Source organism: Hyperolius riggenbachi, chromosome 4 (genome assembly GCF_040937935.1).
Source record: "Hyperolius riggenbachi isolate aHypRig1 chromosome 4, aHypRig1.pri, whole genome shotgun sequence".
Classification (NCBI taxonomy): Eukaryota; Metazoa; Chordata; class Amphibia; order Anura; family Hyperoliidae; genus Hyperolius; species Hyperolius riggenbachi.
The window spans coordinates 231,933,874-231,947,989 of NC_090649.1; the positions used below are offsets into that span (position 1 = coordinate 231,933,874).

The window sequence follows — 14,116 nt, forward strand, 5'->3', positions numbered from 1 at the left end:
CCTCTGTGAGCGGATTTACGTCCTGCGCCTGATGGGATAGGCCTTAGCCTATCAGATGTCGGCGATCCCCAGCCAATCAGAGGCCGGGGAGCGCCGATCTCCTCTACGGCGCTGCTGCGCAGCAGCGCCATATACATGTAAACACCGGGGAAGATCTTCCCCGTGTGTTTACATTTACCCTGCGAGCCGCCGATCGGCTCGCAGGGTGTTCACGGAGACACCCTCCGTGAGCTGACATGGAACGGCCGCTCATTCGAGCGGCCGTTTCCATGGAATCCATTTCAGGATTCAGGGGCGTACTTAAGCGTACGCAGAATCCTGAAGTGGTTAAATATGCTCATTCCTTTTGTACTCTTAAAATAAAACAGAAGCGGAATGGACTTGTAAATAATGTACATATCACACATTGCAAGATAACAGCCTTGTTATACAGTGGGATGCGAAAGTTTGGGCAACCTTGTTAATCGTCATGATTTTCCTGTATAACTCATTGGTTGTTACGATAAAAAATGTCATTTAAATATATCATATAGGAGAGACACACAGTGATATTTGAGAAGTGAAATTAAGTTTATTGGATTTACAGAAAGTTTGCAATAATTGTTTGAACAATATTAGGCAGGTGTATAAATTTGGGCACCACAAAAAATAAATGAAATCAATATTTAGTAGATTCTCCTTTTGCAGAAATTACAGCCTCTAAACACTTCCCGTAGGTTCCAATGAGAGGCTGGATTCTGGTTGAAGGTATTTTGGACCAATTCTCTTTACAAAACATCTCTAGTTCATTCAGGTTTGATTGTTTCCGAGCATGGACAGTTCTCTTTAACTCACACCACAGATTTTCAATTATATTAAGGTCTGGGGGTCGAGATGGCCATTCCAGAACGATGTACTTGTTCCTCTGCAGGAATGCCTGAGTGGATTTTGAGCAGTGTTTAGGGTCGTTGTCTTGTTGAAAGATCCAGCCCCGGCACAGCTTCAGCTTTGTCACTGAATCATGGCCATTGGTCTCCAGAATCTGCTGATACTGAGTGGAATCCATGTGTTCCTCAACTTTGAAAGCTTCCCAGTCCTGGCACTGGCCACACAGCCCCACAGCATGATGGAACCACCACCATATTTTACTGTAGGTAGCAGGTGTTTTTCTTAGAATGTATAATGCCACTTGTTATGCCAAAATAACTCAATTTTAGTTTCATCAGTCCACAGGACCTTATTCCAAAATGAAGCTGGCTTTTCCAAATGTGCTTTAGCATACCTCAAGCAGCTCTGTTTGTGCTGTTGGTGGAGAAACGGCTTCCTCTGCATCACTCTCGCATACAACATCTCCTTGTGCAAAGTGAGCCAAATGGTTGAACGATGCACAGTGACTCCATCTGCAGCAAGATGATGTTGTAGGTCTTTGGTGCTGGTCCTTGCGTTGACTCTGACTGTTCTCACCATTCGTTGTTTCTGTTTATCCAAAAATTTTCTTGGTCTGCCACTTAGAGCCTTAACTTGAACTGAGCCTGTGGTCTTCCATTTACTCAATATGTTCCTAACTGTGAAAACAGAATGCTAAAATCTCTGAGACAGATTTCTGTATCCTTCTATGATGGTGAACAATCTTGGTCGTCAGGTCATTTGAGAGTTGTTTTGAGACTTCCATGTTGCGACTCTTTAGAGAAAATAAAAAGAGAAGGGAAATGTACAATTGACCCCCTTAGATACACTTTCTCCTAATTGGATTCACCTGTGTATGTAGGTTAGGGGTCACTGAGCTTACCAAGCCAATTTAAGTTCCAATAATTAGTTCTAAAGGTTTTGGAATCAATACAATGACAACAGTGCCCACATTTATGCATCTGCCTAATTTTATTTAAACAATTATTGCACACTTTCTGTAAATCCAATAAACATCATTTCACTTCTCAAATATCACTGTGTGTGTTTCCTATATGATATATTTAACTGAAATTTTTTTATCGTAACAACCAATGATTTATACAGTAAAATATGACAATTAACAAGCTTGCCCAAACTTTCGCATCCCACTGTAAGTGTATTGGAATAGTATTCTATACTAGCTCAAAAAAATAAATGCTTTCAGAGGTACCATTTACAGGCAACCAGCAAGTTACACTGCTCTAAACAGACAAGCATTATGGGAAATGCTGCAGTTTGTATAGTTCCTTAACAAGCTTCCATAAGGCACACCTGCAACTGCTAATTGACAGATCAATCTCAGCTAGCTGGCAGTAGTTTGCTAGACTTCTCTTTAATTGACTCTTTGTTGAGAAGAAATTAACTCTGTCAGTTCCTTTTCCGCATAAAAGTGTAAAATCTTTTTTTTTTCTTTTTACAGAAAAAGAAAGGCAAACTACTGTATATATGGAGAGGGAGGAAACAATGGTTTACAACAGGTAGAGCAGTATGATATGAGAAATAATTATATTAAGAGCAATAACTGATTTTAGTAGTTACATTTAATTACTACACAGTTCATGAAAGAACTGAAAATCAGTGTAAGCACCCCTTTGATTAACAGTATATTACACATTTGATTGCAAACAGAATCCTGCATCCTAATTGTGTTTTTGGAAATATCTCACCACACATATTGTATTAGTCACACTGTAGTGAGAAGGATATTAAGGCTACTGCTATCAGTGTTGCTCTCCACGGCCTTGTGTAACCGAAGATCTCGAGCTGTTTTTCCTGATCACAAGGTCAGATTCGGCTCTCGATCACGGATTCAGTTTCCGAATGCACTCATGATTGTGGTCCAAATCTGGCTCATGATCACGGATTTAGTCATGACATTGGTTAAGGTCACAGACAATATTTAGGGATGACATACAGCAATAAGACAATACATGAATACATGGAAACCAGATCACACAGCACAGTATGAGTACAAGGTAATGCTTAGTCACTGGATAGAGCATGGGGATTAGGCAAGTCGAGTTCACTCAGATCCATAGGATGGGTGTACAGTAATGGAGGTACATGAACAGGTGGGAGACATAAGGAGGAAGACCCTGACCGAAAGCTTACAATCTAGAGGGAGAGGTAGGGACACAAAAGATAGGAAACCAGAATTGAGCTGCAGGTTTAGAGCAATAGTGACGGGGTAGAGCAGAGTAAACAGGTGAGTTTTGAGTGCCTTCTTGAAGATGATGAAGGAAGGGGAAACCCTAATGGGGGGAGGTAGGAAGTTCCATAGTGTGGTAACAGCTCTTGAGAAGTCCTGGAGGTGTGCATGGGATTGGATGATTTGGGGGGCAGTCAGTCAAAGTTCATTGGGGGAGCGGAGTGAGTGGCTAGGTGTATACCTTTGCATAATATTGGAAATGTAAGTTGGGCAGGATTTTGGACAGATTTGTATGCCAAACTGATCACTCAATTGCTTTGTTGTGTCTACCACCTGGATGTGTAATGTCCAGCTTGGTATTAATGTATGTGTCTTATACTCATGCACGCTTTTTTGGCTGTCAACAGTGCCACTGCTCTCTGTTCTTTTCAACTTGTAACTTAAATATGCACATTAAAATAATCTGATTAAAATAAGTCCGAATCTAGGAGCTGCATTCTAGGTAGTTTAGCTTACTACTAAAGGGATGCTTAAATATGTAAATTCAAAACTCCCATGTGAGCAGTTCAAGTTGCTTATAACAAATTATTTAACTTCATCCACCTACTAATTAAGCATTGGTTAAGCAGAAGTTCAGGTGACAAGCACTGTACAGGCACACTGATAAGGTAGAGGTGGACAGTGTGTACTGTTCTATAGAGGGGAAAGGAGGCATGGCAGTGAAAAAAAAATGAGTGGTGTCCTGTGGTGGATTGAATGCTAGACAGTTTTGTGCAGGTATAAAAACACTAGTTTCTTGAGATGACCCAAAACGACCATCTTGCCCAAGGATCTCCTAATGTGTGTAAATGGGATAATGTTGAATTTGTCACATCTGAAAGTCAGAGAAAGTCCTTCAAAACTCAGATTTCTCCTTGAAAATTATGGATAACAGTCAAATGTAACAAAACTTTTCGGGCACAGAAATGAGATATTGTTTTCTCCTATAAATACAACATTGAAAAATACTTTTGTTTGAAATAATGATATAATCTATATAACTTGAAAAAAAAACAAGGGGATTGTGGTGTTTTTTTCTGTAACAAGTGTAAGACATTGCACTTGTAGAAGATGAATTGAAAATGATTTGAGTTGGCACCCTAGAACTATTCGCTCATTGACCCCTGGCATCCCTGCTGATTTTGTACTAAGACTATTTTATTTCAGAACAAACTTCAGAACAATACATCACCTCAGACAAAACTGTAAAAATGTGTGTCTATACCTGACATTTTCTTTTTTTACACTGTAATGTAGACTAGTCTTTTTTTTCCCCAACACAATAATCTATTTTATGTAATCTAAACACAATAAATACTGGATGCAGCATAAACCAATTAATAATAGTTTTCCATTCTACACATATTTTTACACACTCACTTAACCATCAACTTACGTGTAGATTTTTTTTTTAATGTGACATTTAAGATTGATAACCTGTGTTTAAATCCTGTGATGTTACACAAACCTGTCAAAACTTAGTTTGTCGTTCTATGAAGAGTACGTATATGTACTCCGCTGGTGGGCTGGGAGTAGGGTGAGACGAATGATAGAGATTGCCCGAACGGTTCGCCTGCGAACGGTTCCAGGTGAACTTTCGGTGGTTTGCATTCGCCAGCAAAGGCGAGCTTTTGCGGAAGTTCCGTTCGCCCCCATAGTGCACCATTAGGGTCAACTTTGACCCTCTACATCACAGTCAGCAGCCACATTGTAGCCAATTAGGCTACACTCTTTCCTGGAGCCACTCCCCCCTTTATAAAAGGCAGGCAGCGCTGGCTTTTACACTCACTCGTGTGCCTGCAGTAATTAGTGAAGGGACAGCTGCTGGCAGACTCTCAAAGGGGAAAGATCTTGTAGGCTTGTTAGCTTGCTCCTGGCTTATTGTTATTGCTAAAATTTCACCCCTCAAGAGCTCTTTTGAGCTGGGACTCCTACCTATGCCTAGCTAACTACTGGGGCACCTACCTATGCCTACCTACCTATACTGGGACTCCTACCTATGCCTTGCTAACTACTGGGGCACCTACATATGCCTACCTACCTATACTGGGACTCCTACCTATGCCTAGCTAACTACTGGGGCACCTAACTATGCCTACCTACCTATACTGGGACACCTACCTATGCCTACCTACCTATACTGGGACTCCTACCTATGCCTAGCTAACTACTGGGGCACCTACCTATGCCTATCTACCTATACTGGGACACCTACCTATGCCTACCTACCTATACTGGGGCACCTAACTATGCCTTCCTACATACAAGAATATAATAAGGTCATTGCTTCATTGTAGACAGACCAAATTTGATCAGCTGGACAGTCACTGTTGTTCTATCATTGAGCTACCACAGCCCGGCGACCATATGAGCTTGAACACGGCCACGGCCTGCACTCTCGCCATGGTGCGCACCAGTCCAGCAAGGCCGTCACTACGCAAACAGCTGTTTGCGGTGCGTTACACAGTGAGTTTGGTGTGTCAGTGTGAAGCAGAACTCTAATTATACTCGCTGATAAATGTATTTACATGCAAGATGTTTGAAAGCACTTTAGTCCTGCAATTTCACAAATTGGGCTCCTGTGCCCCAAACTCGGAAGTGTTGGCAGCGAAGGCGCCTTTACCTGCTGGCACTACAAGCAGGTGCTTGGAGCGGCATGAAGGGAGGGGGGCGCACTGCTGCGGAGGGGGGGTTAGACTGCGTGCAGCTGATCGCCACTATTAAAATCAGCTGCAGTGGCTTGTCGGCGATCGTGGTTTATTTACACCACGTGGTGCTCTGCTGCTTCTATGCATGCCCCCCCCCCGCCCAGGCCCAGCCAATAGGCTTGGCAGAAAGTCTCGGTGGAGAGTCCCACCCACTCCACCTCCTCCAAATCACCTTGCCCGCCCACCGCCCCCCTCCCTAGCAGCAGCCGCAGTTTGTTTTCTGCGTGCGTGCGGCGCCGCCGCTAACTCCGCCTCCCACCTGAAGGCAGCGTGATTCTCCTGGTTGGCGCCGCATGTCTGTGGGGACAGGGAGATTGCACTACTGTGTGTCTGTGCCCCATGCTGAGCCCCCCCTTGGCGGGCCTTGCATGTGTTCCGCTCTCTCTCCCCCCTCCTGGACGCCCCAAACATGTGTCTGCATTAATTCAGGAGTGCAGTGCTGAGCCTGAGGCAGCCTAGTAAGGTAAGCCACCTGCCTACACATTTTCCTACAGAAATTACAGTTTGTGGATTATGACTTAATTAAGAAGCAGAACAACTGGAAATTGGTATCTGCCATTGATGTGTTGGGGACATGTAATCTACATTTGATGTGTGGGGGATGTAATCTGCGTTTGATGTGCGGGGGACGTGGTAACTGCGTTTGATGTGTGGGGGATGTGGTACCTGTGTTTGATGTGCGGGGGACGTGGTATCTGCGTTTGATGTGCGGGGGACGTGGTATATGAGTTTGATGTGCGGGGGACATGGTATCTGAGTTTGATGTGCGGGGGAAGTGGTATCTGCGTTTGATGTGCGGGGGGACGTGGTAACTGCGTTTGATGTGCGAGTGGACATGGTAACTGCGTTTGATGTGCGGGGGACGTGTTATCTGCGTTTGATGTGCAGGAGACGTGGTATCTGCGTTTGATGTGCGGGGGGACGTGGTAACTGCGTTTGATGTGTGGGGGGAGGTGGTAACTCCGTTTGATGTGCGGGGGGACGTGGTAACTGCGTTTGATGTGTGGGGGGAGGTGGTAACTGCGTTTGATGTGTGGGGGGAGGTGGTAACTCCGTTTGATGTGCGGGGGACGTGTTATCTGCGTTTGATGTGCAGGAGACGTGGTATCTGCGTTTGATGTGCGGGGGGACGTGGTAACTGCGTTTGATGTGTGGGGGGAGGTGGTAACTCCGTTTGATGTGCGGGGGGACGTGGTACCTGCGTTTGATGTGCGGGGGACGTGGTAACTGCGTTTGATGTGCGGGAGATGTGGTAACTGCGTTTGATGTGCGAGGGACATGATATCTGCGTTTGATGTGCGGGGGAAATGGTATCTGCGTTTGATGAGCGAAGGACATGGTAACTGCATTTGATGTGCGGGGGACATGGTAACTGCGTGTGATGTGCGGGGGACATGATAACTTCGTTTGATGTGCGGGGGAAATGGTATCTGCATTTGATGAGCGGGGGACATGGTATCTGCGTTTGATGTGCGGGGGACATGGTATCTGCGTTTGATGTGCAGGGGACATGGTAACTGCGTTTGATGTGGGAGGACATAGTATCTGCGTTTAATGTGTGGGGGACAAGTGATCTGCATTTTATTGGGAAGGGGGGGGGGGGCGCCCTGGGTTTTCTCGCCTGGAGTGACAAAATGGCTAGAGGCGCCCCTGGTTGGCAGCTTCACGGGTGTGAAATGAAGGTAAGATAATGATTAAAGTCTTCTTTCTTATGCCTGAAAGATCCTGCTTTTCCTCTCGCATACTATTCAAGCAGTAAATTGTGGTTAGTTAAGTAAATTAGTTGTAACTGGTTCGGTGTTCCTGATGTTCCTCAAGACAGGAACAGTTGTTAGCTGCACACAATAAGTGATTATTTTGAAACCTAAGTTACTTGTAAAGCAAGTAAGCAAGTGCCAATGAGTAACAGGGCCAATGAGGGTGTCAAAGTTAAATCAAATTAGCTTTAATATTGTTTGATGTATGTTAATTTGATTTCATGACTAGTCAGAAAAGTTCTATTCCTAACACAGTTTTGCCTTTTTATTAAGTTTTTAGTTTTTGTTTTCTTTTAATAGGTGTAGACATTTGGGGCTTGATTCACAAAGCAGTGATAACTGTTATCACGCTATGAAAAGTGCTTCGCGTTAACGCATGAAAATTCGTGTTAACGCACGTACGCAATTTTTTTTCACAGGCGTGATAACAGTTATCACGGCTTTGTGGATCAAGTCCTTGGTGTTGAAGAACAAAGGGTGCTGAAACAGTGGCTACCGTATATTTGCCGATAGATGGAGGGAAATACTGTTTACAATAAGACATTTGAAAGCTGAATAAAAGAAAGGAGTTGGACCACACAGGGATAGAGGGGAGGGGGAGGGAAGGGATCAGGAAGAATGGAAGAGTGTGAAAGGACAGTGTGTGAGGGGGAGGGGAGAAGGAAGGGAGGGGGGTATTTTATGGTGGCAAATGGGAGATTAGTGGGACAATTCTCAAGGAGAGCTGAAAGACACAATAGTTCTATACAAAGGGTTGGAGGGGTATGAGAAAAAGCAGAAGGATTGAGTGGGGGAGGTCGTTATTGCACCCCTATTGTGGTGTGTGGCAAAGACTCTGAGAATCGAAGAGGGGCAGGCAGAGAAAGGTTGGACTCTTTTATAAAATGGGTTAATAGAGATGAATAGGCTATAATGGGAATGTGTCTTATGTGAGCACCAACATTATTGGTGAGAAAGTCCTATGGATTTAAAGGGATACTGTAGAGGGGTCGGGGGAAAATGAGCTGAACTTACCCGGGGCTTCTAATGGTCCCCCGCAGACATCCTGTGTTGGCGCAGCCACTCACCGATGCTCCGGCCCCGCCTCCAGTTCACTTCAGGAATTTCTGACTTTAAAGTCAGAAAACCACTGCGCCTCCACGCCCGTGTCCTCGCTCCCGCTGATGTCTTCAGGAGTGTACTGCGCAGACACAGACCATACTGGGCCTGCGCTGTGCGCTCTTGATGACATCAGCGGGATCGAGGACACGGCAACGCAGGCGCAGTGGTTTTCTGACTTTAAAGTCTGAAATTCCAGAAGTGAACCGGAGGCGGGGCCGGAGCATCGGTGAGTGGCTGCGCCAACACAGGATGTCTGCGGGGGACCATTAGAAGCCCCATGTAAGTTCAACTAATTTTCCCCTGACCCCCCTACAGTATCCCTTTAAGGATATATTTGTGTTAATATGTGTATGTGTTAGGGATATTTTGTTTGATTAAAAAAATCTGTAAAATAAAGATCATTTAAAAAAAGGAAAGGGGGGGGGGGGGGGTGTAGTGTTATAGGACTTGGATAGTTTTATCAGGCTCAAGTATGGATAAAGGAAACTATAAAATCTTCTAATATTGTTTGACATATTATAAATCCTCTTTTTCCCTTACGGCCTCAGGCATCTACCTCAATAGCTTTATCATAATGCTGATTCTGCATTTACCTTGCAATACATTTTTTGGACATCCTACATGTAAAATAAAAAAAATATAAGAATTGCAAATGAAAAGTCTCTAGTGTGAAAATTGTTGGTTGTCTGGGAGAAACTAGGACAAGAGAGAGAGCTAAGCATAGTATAAAGCAGGGTGCCCTTTTGTCCTGAGCATAGGTATGAAAATCTCTATCTGCAATAACTATGTTAAGGACTTCTCAACCTTTGTCAGGGCTTCATTAGTCAGATTCTAGCAGTTTTGTTTTCAGTTGTAGTTACTGAATGTCTTCCTTGTAATGTCAATGCGTATTATTTCAAATTTGGGTCCAACGGAATTATGCTGCTAAATTCTTCCTTTTTTCCCCCATATAACCGTAAGCATCATATTGTCATGGTTAACTGCTTCAAACAAACATATATGACTCTTACATATAAGTCTGAGATATACAGAGAAAAACAAAAGAAAAATTACCTCGGGAAGTATTAAATATTTATACTGTGTTTGTATTTCTTTGAAATGGTATATAAACGTTCCAAGAAAGCAGAAGATGTATGCTGCTGATGTGCCCAGAGCATTTAATCCTTTCTTATGATCTGATTCAGCACACCACGTAGACTCCTAAGGATTCTGAATACAGCCTTATACAGAATAGTGTGTGCGTGTGTGTATACAAATATGCTACCTATAATTTATTAGTGTTCTTGTTAGCTATCGTTCAATGTAGTATGCACTTAAAGCTATTTTTGGAATTATGTTCTAGTAGAAATCCCCAAGGGAACCGAAGTCCTAAGATCAGCTGCTTCCTTACAATGTGAAGTTACAGTGATGCGGTGTGTGTGTGTGTGTGTGTGTGTGTGTGTACATGTGTTTTCTATACCTATTCATTCATTGGTGTTCAGGAGTGACCAGATCATTTTTCTGTTGACTGATGTTACAGACCAATCCTTTGTACACACAGTTTTATGCAATACAATTTGCACTCACAAATCGGGCTGTTTAAAAACCATCAAAAGACCACCATCAGAAAGAATTGTCATATTTAGAATACAAATTTACAAGAATTACACTTCTCCCAGAGTAAAATGCACCATAAATTAATTTTCTCTATGTTGCTGTTGCTTACAGTAGGTACAGAACATCTGACAAGTTTTGGACTAATCCATTGCCTCACAGAGGATTTTCAGTATTTGCATTATTCTTTACAAAACCCCTTTATGTTCAGGATCTATATCTGAAAACCAGCAGGCCTCCCTACACGCTTGCACACTATTTTAGCAGTTGGACTGAGCAACTGCTGTTCAATAAGTGCTTTTGTAAATAAAGAAATGCCTGAGAATCCTTTATGAGGAGAAGGACTAGCCCAAAATTCTCTCAGAACTTTTAGTTCCTACTGTAGATGACAGTGAGAAAGGAAAACAGTTATTTATAGTGCATTTGACTTTAGAACAAATGTACATTTTATACAAATACATATGCATAAATACATACACATTTTAATTTTTACAATTTGTTGTGCTAGTGGTCCTTTAATGTAATTCACAAGCAACTTGAAGTACTCTTAATTTTTAACAAAATAAAAATGTTCATTTTTTTGAAATAATGGAATTGATGACAAGATTAAATCATGTTTTGTTTGTTTTTGTTAAACTTATACTTTTGTTTTTTTCTTGTCAGTGGCCAGTATTCAAAAGCTACCAGCATCTTCCGTGTTAACAGATATCACCTTCCCTATGCGAGGCAGGAAAGGAATGGTGGATTGGGCAAGGAATTCTGAAGACAAGGTGGTGATACCAAAAAGCATCTTTACCCCTATGCCAACAGGTATGATTCATTTATGCATTTCATTTTTAAGAAATTTTGAGGATCATAAACCAACACAAGTCTAGGACAGTGTTTTCTAAATGAGACATTTGGAACCAATTTATAAACAGGAGGAATCATATTTCAATAACTGCTACCGTGAACCTGTGTGAACACAGAAGGGCCTGTGGTCCATGGTGCAGAAGAACAAAACATCCAGATGATCAGTCTTAGAGCTGACCCCAAATAGAAGCGCTTTGGCTGATTTTGTTGATCACCAGTGATCAGCAAAGTGCTACTCCAGTGGATCACTATGGAGGTGGTCCCACCAGCAGCGTTGCTTGCTTGCAGCATTTTGGGAGCAATCCTGGAGCAAAACTGCAAATGCTCCCAAAATTGTGGTTAAATTGCAGTACTACCACAATTTGCTAAATTGAGGGCACTTTGAGATTGTCACAAAGCACCCATAGTGCAGGGCATGCTGGGTTGTCATCCTTTGCTTCTCTACTTCTACTTCTCTACTAGAGAAGCAAAAAAGGACAACACAGCATACCCTGCAACTTCCTTTTTGTGTACCAAATTTTGTGTGTACCAAATAAGAGTCAGGTAAACTGGGGAATGATCATTCATCAACAAGAAAAGTAATAGTGATTTTAACTTTTGGATTGCCAGGTTAGCATCCTTATTACTTGTTTATCAGATAAAAATAAAGAATTGATTTTTGATTGTATGCCTGACAGTTACACTTTAACTGTTAGAACTTGATGCCTAACCTTAACCAACTCCACCCACTTAATTTTATCATCCTTCCTCAATGTCTAACCTTAACCATCGACAACCTAACCTTAATCACCCCCCCCCCCAGCAGCTAAACTTAATACCCTGTTCCTGACACTTAACCTTGAAACCCCCTCCTGATACCTAACCTTAACCCCCCAACGATGCATAACTTTAACCATGTTCTTGAAGTGGACATTCGTTTAAAATGGGTAAAAATAAGCCATGTTTTGTAGCACATACTATTTTAAAATGGAAAAAAATAGTGTTTTATGACAGGAAAATAATATTGTGCCCAAACTTCTGGTCTGGCACCTTGTAGCCGCTATTTTCCTTCCTTTTTAGGCACTCCTAACTTACTGTCTACAGCATAAAGACACTTAATATAGATATATAGTTCATCCACTACCACCTATTTTTGCAGCACCTTCTCCCTCCCAGTTGTTTTACATACTGGCTTCAGCCTGGATTCAAACACCGGTGAAAGGAAACACCCTTAACCAGTCTGCTATCCATCTGCTACTGTGTCCTCATTAATGTATCCACCTTTCAGAAGTGTGTGTGTGTGTGTGTGTGTGTGTGTGTGTGTGTGTGTGTGTGTGTGTGTGTGTGTGTGTGTGTGTGTGTCATTTTAGGACACATCTGATCCACCCTTTACAGCAGTAGTGTCCTTAGTTAACCACTTCCCGACCGCCTAACGCACAGGGGCGGCCGGGAAGTGGAGCCCGCAAGGACCAGCTCACCCACAGAGGCGGCGGTCCTTGTAAGGGCATGGGTGGAGCGATCGCATCATCCGTGACGCGATCCTCCGCCGGCGCCTGTCTCCGCTCACCCGCCGCATCATCCTGCCGGCCATACGGAAGCGCCGGCGGGATGTTAACCCGACGATCGCCGCATACAAAGTGTATAATACACTTTGTAATGTTTACAAAGTGTATTATACAGGCTGCCTCCTGCCCTGGTGGTCCCAGTGTCCGAGGGACCACCAGGGCAGGCTGCAGCCACACTAGTCTGCACCCAAGCACACTGATCTCCCCCCCCCCTGCCCCCTGATCGCCCACAGCACCCCTCAGACCCCCCCTGCCCACCCCCCAGACCACAGTTTACACCCAATCACCCCCCTAATCACCCATCAATCACTCCCTGTCACTATCTGTCAACGCTATTTTTTTAACCCTACACTGCCCCCTGGGGACTCCTGATCACCCCCCCCCCCCACTCCACAGATTCTCCCCAGACCCCCCCCCCCCTTGTGTACTGTATACCTCTATCCCCCTGATCACCTGTCAATCACCTGTCAATCATTCATCAATCACCCATCAATCACCCCCTGTCACTGCCACCCATCAATCAGCCCCTAACCTGCCCCTTGCGGGCAATCTGATCACCCACCCACACCAATAGATCGCCCGCAGATCCGACGTCAGATCACCTCCCAAGTGCAGTGTTTACATCTGTTCTCTACCCTAAACACCCACTAATTACCCATAAATCACCCCCTATCACCACCTGTCACAACCTGTCACTGTTACCCATCAGATCAGACCCTAATCTGCCCCTTGTGGGCACCCAATCACCCACCTACACGCTCAGATTGCCCTCAGACCCCCCCTTATCAATTTGCCAGTGCATTAGTTACATCTGTTCTTCCCTGTAATAACCCACTGATCACCTGTCAATCACCCATCAATCACCCCCTGTCACTGCCACCCATCAATCACCCCCTGGCACTGCCACCCATCAATCAGCCCCTAACCTGCCCCTTGCGGGCAATCTGATCACCCACCCACACCAATAGATCGCCCGCAGATCCGACGTCAGATAACCTCCCAAGTTCATTGTTTACATCTGTTCTCTCCTCCAAACACCCACTAATTACCCATCAATCACCCCCTGTCACTGCTATCCATAAGATTAGACCCATATCTGCCCCTAGGTCACTCAATCACCCGCCCACACCCTCAGAACCCAGCCCTGATCACCTCGCCAGTGCATTGCTTGCATCTATTCCCCCCTCTAATCACACCTTGAGACACCCATCAATCACCTCCTGTCACCCCCTAGCACACCTACCCATCAGATCAGGCCCTCATTTGCCCCAAGTGGGCTCCTGATCACTCGGCCAAACCCTCAGATCCCCCTCAGACCCCCTTCCGATCACCTCCCCAGTGCATTGATTGCATCTATTTTCCCCTCTAACCACCCCCTGAGACACCCCATCAATCGCCTCCTGTCAGCACTCCTATCCATCAGATCAGGCCCAATACAACCTGTCA

At 44.2% G+C, this 14,116-nt stretch overlaps 1 protein-coding gene across 5 annotated transcripts in view; it reads left to right on the plus strand.

The window, feature by feature from the left end:
* ADGRB3 (adhesion G protein-coupled receptor B3) overlaps positions 1 to 14,116 on the plus strand; it is a 1,235,185-nt gene that overhangs the window by 701,010 nt on the left and 520,059 nt on the right. For all 5 annotated transcript variants that reach the window (XM_068281444.1, XM_068281441.1, XM_068281445.1 and 2 more), the window contains one exon: positions 10,938 to 11,084. In XM_068281444.1, coding sequence (XP_068137545.1) covers positions 10,938 to 11,084 — 147 coding nt within the window. The remainder of the gene's footprint in view (positions 1 to 10,937; positions 11,085 to 14,116) is intronic.